Here is an 8,794-nt window from a genome sequence, read left to right as displayed (position 1 = left end):
AGTCTCCCACCTCAGCTGTAGATCTCTGCAGTTCATCCAGAGTGATCATGGGCCTCTTGGCTGCATCTCTGATCAGTCTTCTCCTTGTATGAACTGAAAGTTTAGAGGGACGGCCAGGTCTTGGTAGATTTGCAGTGGTCTGATACTCCTTCCATTTCAATATTATCGCTTGCACAGTGCTCCTTGGGATGTTTAAAGCTTGGGAAATGTTTTTGTATCCAAATCCGGCTTTAAACTTCTTCACAACAGTATCTCGGACCTGCCTGGTGTGTTCCTTGTTCTTCATGATGCTCTCTGCGCTTTTAACGGACCTCTGAGACTATCACAGTGCAGGTGCATTTATACGGAGACTTGATTACACACAGGTGGATTGTATTTATCATCATTAGTCATTTAGGTCAACATTGGATCATTCAGAGATCCTCACTGAACTTCTGGAGAGAGTTTGCTGCACTGAAAGTAAAGGGGCTGAATAATTTTGCACGCCCAATTTTTCAGTTTTTGATTTGTTAAAAAAGTTTGAAATATCCAATAAATGTCGTTCCACTTCATGATTGTGTCCAACTTGTTGTTGATTCTTCACAAAAAAATACAGTTTTATATCTTTACGTTTGAAGCCTGAAATGTGGCAAAAGGTCGCAAAGTTCAAGGGGGCCGAATACTTTCGCAAGGCACTGTAGCCCTTCATACATCAGCTAATATCTCAAAGTGCTGTACAGAAACCCAGCCTAAAACCCCAAACAGCAAGCAATGCAGGTGTTGAAACACGTTGGCTAGGAAAAACTCCCTAGAAAGGCCAAAACCTAGGAAGAAACCTAGAGAGGAACCAGGCCATGAGGGGAGGCCAGTCCTCTTCTGGCTGTGCTGGGTGGAGATTATAACAGAACATGGCTAAGATGTTGAAATGTTCTTAAATAATAGGTCTGGGACAGGTAGCACGTCCGGTGAACAGGTCAGGATTCCATAGCCGCAGACAGAACAGTTGAAACTGGAGCAGCAGCACGGCCAGGTGGACTGGGGACAGCAAGGAGTCATCATGCCAGGTAGTCCTGATGCATGGTCCTACGGCTCAGGTCCTCCGAGAGAGAGAAAGAAAGAGAGAAAGAGAGAATTAGAGAGAGCATACTTAAATTCACACAGGACACCGGATAAGACAGGAGAAGTACTCCAGATATAACAAACTGACCCTAGCCCCCCGACACATAAACTACTGCAGCATAAATACTGGAGGCTGAGACAGGAGGGGTCAGGAGACACTGTGGACGCATCCGATGATACCCCCGGACAGGGCCAAACAGGAAGGATATAACCCCACCCACTTTGCCAAAGCACAGCCCCCACACCACATTATAGACATAATATAAGAAAGAAATTTAAACATTATTATTTCAAAATTATCTTTGTGCTAGACTGCGCTCTATTCTGTAGGCCTAGCCTATGGACCCCGCCAAAAAGTGTCATTTTCAAAAACATGTTTTTGTTGTTGTCAAATGTTTACCTCACTTGCTGTTCACCTCATCAGGCTCACCTCTTCATTAATAAAAAAAAAGAGGAACTTTTTAGGCTTTGGACAGTCTTAATGTGGGTAGGCCTATTCATTCATCCCTTCTGCACGAAGTCAGTGCCACCTGTCCTGTCGGTGCTGACTCTTGTCGCCAACTGGCTGAACTGCTCTCCGGCTCATCTAGTCTGACATGAAACACCGATACCGAAGTGACTTTTTCGTATCAGGTTAGGAGAAATTTACACAGCAGGCTAAGATAATTAACATAGCAGGTTAGGAGACTTAAATTAGGTTTAGGAAAATGCTCTCAAAATCACTTTATATCAAAGTGGCTTGAAGTGAGTGTGTCCCCTAGTCTGACATCACGTGGACCCTTCGACCCCTTCAATGGGACTCCCTAAAAGCATGCACCATGGCTCTTCTATGGAAAAGGCCATAAGTACAGTGCCTTGCGAAAGTATTCGGCCCCCTTGAACTTTGCGACCTTTTGCCACATTTCAGGCTTCAAACATAAAGATATAAAACTGTATTTTTTTGTGAAGAATCAACAACAAGTGGGACACAATCATGAAGTGGAACGACATTTATTGGATATTTCAAACTTTTTTAACAAATCAAAAACTGAAAAATTGGGCGTGCAAAATTATTCAGACCCTTTACTTTCAGTGCAGCAAACTCTCTCCAGAAGTTCAGTGAGGATCTCTGAATGATCCAATGTTGACCTAAATGACTAATGAGGATAAATACAATCCACCTGTGTGTAATCAAGTCTCCGTATAAATGCACCTGCACTGTGATTGTCTCAGAGGTCCGTTAAAAGTGCAGAGAGCATCATGAAGAACAAGGAACACACCAGGCAGGTCCGAGATACTGTTGTGAAGAAGTTTAAAGCCGGATTTGGATACAAAAAGATTTCCCAAGCTTTAAACATCCCAAGGAGCACTGTGCAAGCGATAATATTGAAATGGAAGGAGTATCAGACCACTGCAAATCTACCAAGACCTGGCCGTCCCTCTAAACTTTCAGCTCATACAAGGAGAAGACTGATCAGAGATGCAGCCAAGAGGCCCATGATCACTCTGGATGAACTGCAGAGATCTACAGCTGAGGTGGGAGACTCTGTCCATAGGACAACAATCAGTCGTATATTGCACAAATCTGGCCTTTATGGAAGAGTGGCAAGAAGAAAGCCATTTCTTAAAGATATCCATAAAAAGTGTTGTTTAAAGTTTGCCACAAGCCACCTGGGAGACACACCAAACATGTGGAAGAAGGTGCTCTGGTCAGATGAAACCAAAATTGAACTTTTTGGCAACAATGCAAAACGTTATGTTTGGCGTAAAAGCAACACAGCTCATCACACTGAACACACCATCCCCACTGTCAAACATGGTGGTGGCAGCATCATGGTTTGGGCCTGCTTTTCTTCAGCAGGGACAGGGAAGATGGTTAAAATTGATGGGAAGATGAATGGAGCCAAATACAGGACCATTCTGGAAGAAAACCTGATGGAGTCTGCAAAAGACCTGAGATTGGGACGGAGATTTGTCTTCCAACAAGACAATGATCCAAAACATAAAGCAAAATCTACAATGGAATGGTTCAAAAATAAACATATCCAGGTGTTAGAATGGCCAAGTCAAAGTCCAGACCTGAATCCAATCGAGAATCTGTGGAAAGAACTGAAAACTGCTGTTCACAAATGCTCTCCATCCAACCTAACTGAGCTCGAGCTGTTTTGCAAGGAGGAATGGGAAAAAATGTCAGTCTCTCCATGTGCAAAACTGATAGAGACATACCCCAAGCGACTTACAGCTGTAATCGCAGCAAAAGGTGGCGCTACAAAGTATTAACTTAAGGGGGCTGAATAATTTTGCACGCCCAATTTTTCAGTTTTTGATTTGTTAAAAAAGTTTGAAATATCCAATAAATGTCGTTCCACTTCATGATTGTGTCCAACTTGTTGTTGAGTCTTCACAAAAAATACAGTTTTATATCTTTATGTTTGAAGCCTGAAATGTGGCAAAAGGTCGCAAAGTTCAAGGGGGCCGAATACTTTCGCAAGGCACTGTATATATATTCTACCTGCAACCAAAAAGGGTTCTTTTAGGTTCTAAATAGCTCCTTTTTTCCCTAAGAGTGTAGGAGGAGGAGAGTACTGGGAGGAGGAGAGTACTGGGAGGAGGAGAGTACTAGGAGGAGGAGGGGGCCGAATACTTTCGCAAGGCACTGTACATGTCTGGCGTCCAACGTAATCTGTGTCCTTATAGTCTCCCCTCACTTCTATACAGCTACAACCGGAAGTGACCTTTCGTAGCAGGTTAGGAGAACATTTACGCAAACCCTAACTCTTTTCTTAACCTTAAACTAATTCTCCTAACCTGCTACAAAAAATTAACTTCCAGTCCTAGCTGTATCGAAGTGACGTGTTTTAATGGAATCTCCCCTTTCAAAGCCATGCAAAGGTCGCATGACCTGTTCTCTCATTTCTAGTCTCATTCGAAAAGCAATACCAAAATACATGCATTAGAATAAATTCAAGCATAATGGACATCTATATTTTTCCTGATATCAGGCTACTACAGAATCCACAATGTGTAGGGCTCATGTTAAACAAAGATGCTCTATTCAAAGCAAATTGGGAAAAAAAAGCCTATTCGTAATTAAATAATTTTGGCAGATGTTTACAAGGCTAGACGACTAGCAATGTCCACTAGACTTTTCTGTTGTTATCTACTTTGACAAAAGGTGTTTTTGGTTGGTATATAGGTCCATTATCTGTCATTCTATCAATGTATACATTTTGTGTATTTATTTTTTTAGTTCTAACAAATCTGTAAAACTGCTTTCAGTGGCACAAAACACAGGAGGTTGGTGGAACCTTGAGATAATGTTCTTGTGGTAATGGCTGGAGCGGAGTTTGTGGAATGGAATCAAATACATCAAACACATGGTTTCCAGGTGTTTGATGCCCTTTCATTTGCGCCGTCCCGGACATTAGTATGAGCCGTTCTCCCCTCGGTAGCCTCCTGTACATGGCGAGAGAGCAGTCCCTCCAAATTGTGCTGCCAGACTAACCAACCTCCCACACATCTCAAGCCTGTCAATGTATTATTGAAAGCATCCATCTGTCTCCCTCAAACGCCACAGAAATCAAAAAAGCCTGTTCCAGAACAAACAAGAAAGGGTGGGCGAGGGCTTTTGTTACATGCCTCTCTTCCAGACCCCCTTTTAAACATGTCCCCATCAAAATTCTAATTGAGCTCAGAAAATGTGATGCATAGCATTTAGGGACAATTAATAAGACAGCTTTAAAAACAAAAGACGTCAATTGAGGATCAAAAAAGCCTTTATGAACAGAGGATAAAGTATTTACATGGTTGTTCATCTCCTTTTGTAATTTAACGATATATGGAGTCTTTAAACAAACACAGCTTATGTGCAACATCAAACATCAGCAAACATAATTATCTATCTCCCATTGCTTTCTGGTCTGGAGGCCAATGTGTTTTGCATTACTGTTATATAAACAAAATATAGACATAGCAACATCTTGATCAACAAATAATGGCATCATCGGTCAGTATACCCCTCTCCGCCACTGAAGATGTGGTCTTCCGCTTTGGCCATACTGACTTTAAATACATTTATCAGTCACCTCTGACCATATGGTTGGTATAGGGAGAAGTAAAAGTACATCAAGATATTGGATATTCTATATGGCGCCTCAGTTTCTCAAGCAGTTAGACAAGTTTCATTGCTACCAAAAATAAAACTTGACGGGCCAATGGATTTTTCCCTGAAAATGACTTGCTGACAAAACAAATTGCAACCCACAAGCTAGACTCACACGAGGCAGGGAACCTTGACCCAAATGGGCATCTGTAAGCATCTCACAAACATAAGTCACAGTACCACTCCACTGCAGATGAAGCACCACAAATTAAGGAAGAATAGGGAAAACAGAAATAATCTGATGCACAACACAAATAACTTAAAAAATATATTTTAAAAAGTGATCCGTCAGTTTGTGAGATGCTGTATTTCATTAAAACTAGAAGTTAAGTTTTTCCACTTTATGGTTTGCAAGAAGGGATAAATAAATAGTGTTCTTTACCACTGGCTTTTGACATTGTCTCATCAGAACGTATTTTGTTGTTTGTGTGTGTGGCAGATGGTGAGTCACAGGAGATATCATGCTGCATGTACATTAGAAAATAAATAATAACAAAGACAAATAATTACCAAGCACAGCAGCCTCAGTGTATCAATTAAAACAGACAAGGAATTGTGGCCTTAGTTACTTGGAGTCCCCACATTTCCTTCACTCTAACATCAAAGGATAATTCTGATTCAGAGGGTCATTTCATTGATATACATTAACATACACATAGATACAGTTAGAACCACCATTGTTAAACCATAGTTGGAGGTTCCCCAGTTAATATTGGGCTGTTACCCACACACAAGTGAAGTGGGTTAAGAATTCATGTCTGGGCAATGAGTGTCCGTCGCCACACTTGTGACCACATAGTCCAGAGACGCTGTATTTGGCTGAGCTGGGGTACTACATCTCCCATCAGGCCATGCTCTCCCGCTCTTCCGTCGGTCCATTTGCACTCCTCTTCACTTTCTTCACTCCATCTCCCATCGCCGTTGAGGTCATTATTCTGAAGCGGCAGCAGAAAAAGGCATAGGATTTAGTCCCCCAAATATTTTTTTTTTTTAAATAAAAAATGTCAACCCTGAAAACCTCCACCACATCCCAACATTCAGTACAGATGGAACAAGCATCTTGAAACATTGGTCTAACTTAATTTGGATTGTCCCTTTGGATAGTCCCTCACCCAGACAGCTCAGGACCATTGGATTTGGATGAAGTACTATGATAAACTGGCCGCAGACCATTCAATTACCCAATTAACTAGGTTTATTAGCCATCCCTAGCCACCCAACCAGCATAAGAAACAGCTGCATGTTGCAGACAGTTGACATTTAATAAGTTAGTTTAATAAGATAATCAATCACCGTATTCTTATCGGCAGACTCAACAGCCTTGGTTTCTTTAATGACTGCCTCGCCTGGTTCACTAACTACTTCTCAAATAGAGTTCAGTGTGTCAAATTGGAGGGCCTGTTGTCTGGACCGCTGGCAGTCTATGGGGGTGCCACAGGGTTCAATTCTCGGGCCGACTCTTTTCTCTATATATAATAAATGTTGCTTTTGCTGCGGGTGATTCTTTGATCCACCTCTACTCAGACGACACCATTCTGTATACATCTGGCCCTTCTTTGGACACTGTGTTAATAAACCTCCAAACGAGCTTCAACCCCATACAACACTCCTTTCGTGGCCTCCAACTGCTCTTAAAATGCTAGTAAAACGAAATGCATGCTCTTCAAACGATCGCTGCCCACACCTGCCTGCCCGACTAGCATCTCTACTCTGGACGGTTCGGACTGATGTGGACAACTATAAATACCTAGGTGTCTGGCTAGACTGTAAACTCTCCTTCCAGACTCACATTAAGCATCTCCAATCCAAAGTTAATTCTAGATTTATCTTCCTATTTCGCAACAAAGCCTTCACTCATGCTCCCAAACATACCCTCGTAAAACTGACCATCCAACTTATCCTTGACTTCGGCAACGTCCTTTACAAAATAGCCTTCAACACTCTACTCAGCAAATTGGATGCAATCTATCACAGTGCCATCCGTTTTGTCACCAAAGCCCCATATACTACCCACCACTGCGACCTATATGCTCTCGTTGGCTGGTCCTCGCTACATATTCGTCGCCAAACTCACTGGCTCCAGGTCATCTATAAGTTCCACCTTATCTCAGCTCACTGGTCACCATAGCAACACCCACCCGTAGCACGCGCTCCAGCAGGTATATTTCACTGGTCATCCCCAAACACCTAATTTGGCCACCTTTCCTTCCAGTTCTCTGCTGCCAATGACTGGAACTAATTGCAAAAATCACTGAAGTTGGAGACATATCTCCATCATGAACTTTAAGCATCAGCTGTCAGAGCAGCTTACCGATCACTGTAGCTGTACACAGCCCATCTGTAAATAGCCCATCCAACCAACTACCTACCTCATCCCCATATTTGTTTTTCTGCTCTTTTGCACACCAGTATTTCTACTTGCACATCCTCATCTGCACATATAATCACTCCAGTGTAAATCGCTAAATTGTAATTACTTCGCCACTATTGGCCTATTTATTGCCTTACCTCCTTAGCACACACTGTATACATATTTTTATATTGTGTTATTGACTGTACATTTGTTTATCCCATGTGTAACTGTTGTTTTTGTCGCACTGCTTTGCTTTATCTTGGCCAGGTCGCAGTTGTAAATGAGAACTTTTTCTCAACTGGCCTACCTGGTTAAATAAAAGGTGAAATATATATGTGTGTAAAAAAAAGTAATTATAATCTAGGCATCCAAATCAAGGCATACCTCTAGGTAGAGTTTGACCAAATACCTGCCTCAAGCACACAAAATGGGAGTACCATCTAAAGAACCCGAAGGAATTTTTGAAATATTCAGAATGTTCCACTTTCTTTGAAAGCCTCCTCGGGCTGCTCCACAAACATACAGCCCATGTTTAATTCATACTGTGTGTGGTCCCACTTTGAAAATGTCCCTAACACTTAGTGTATGTATTTAAATGGTATAGTATAAATACAGAATGCATATAGTCCTCCAGTGTGGGATTCTTTATGTACACAAGGGTGTCCAGGTCTCTTTTGATGTAGATCTGTGTATCGTCAGTCTAACATTAGAAGTGAACACCATTATTTTTAACCCACCTGCTGTGTTCTGGTCGAATTGGACCGATTTACAAGTTCTCTCTGAAAAATGTAGTTAATCTGATTGTCATAAGGTTCCATGACTTTGTCCACACAGGACATCTGAACAAATACATTTTGATGATTTTCATTACATTTTGGGTGTTTTATTTAACTTTTTTACAGCTGTGGTGTTCCTGGTCAAAAATGACCAGCCATTACAAGTGAATGGGTGAGACTACAATTAGTGTATAAAATTGAGTTCAGGCACATGCCCATTCATCAGATGGACACACTAGCTCTCCCAGACCCCCACATGCATGTGTTTGAGCGCACACACACCTCACTCCCCTTCTTGGCTTCCATGGCAACCACCACAGGAACCTTTCCTCAATAGAATCTTTCCCCCCACGGGAACCACACCTGTTGGCATTCTCACAATCGCAACATTGTTTCTATAATATATCCAACTTTTCTCACAGCTCT

The 8,794-nt window shown here is 41.9% G+C and overlaps 1 protein-coding gene across 1 annotated transcript in view; it reads right to left on the bottom strand.

Moving 5' to 3' along the window:
• Window positions 1-4,835: 4,835 nt before the first annotated feature.
• The window catches only part of gpr107 (G protein-coupled receptor 107), a 32,494-nt gene continuing 28,535 nt past the window's right edge, over window positions 4,836-8,794 (bottom strand). Inside the window, exon 18 of the mRNA XM_021601762.3 lies at window positions 4,836-6,174. Coding sequence (XP_021457437.1) covers window positions 6,084-6,174 — 91 coding nt within the window. The 3' untranslated portion in view covers window positions 4,836-6,083. The remainder of the gene's footprint in view (window positions 6,175-8,794) is intronic.

The sequence above is a fragment of the Oncorhynchus mykiss genome, chromosome 5, assembly GCF_057628025.1.
Source record: "Oncorhynchus mykiss isolate SJ-2025 chromosome 5, ASM5762802v1, whole genome shotgun sequence".
NCBI classification, from domain to species: Eukaryota; Metazoa; Chordata; class Actinopteri; order Salmoniformes; family Salmonidae; genus Oncorhynchus; species Oncorhynchus mykiss.
Note: the sequence above shows the minus strand (reverse complement) of the source record. Positions and strands in the feature narration are given on the sequence as shown.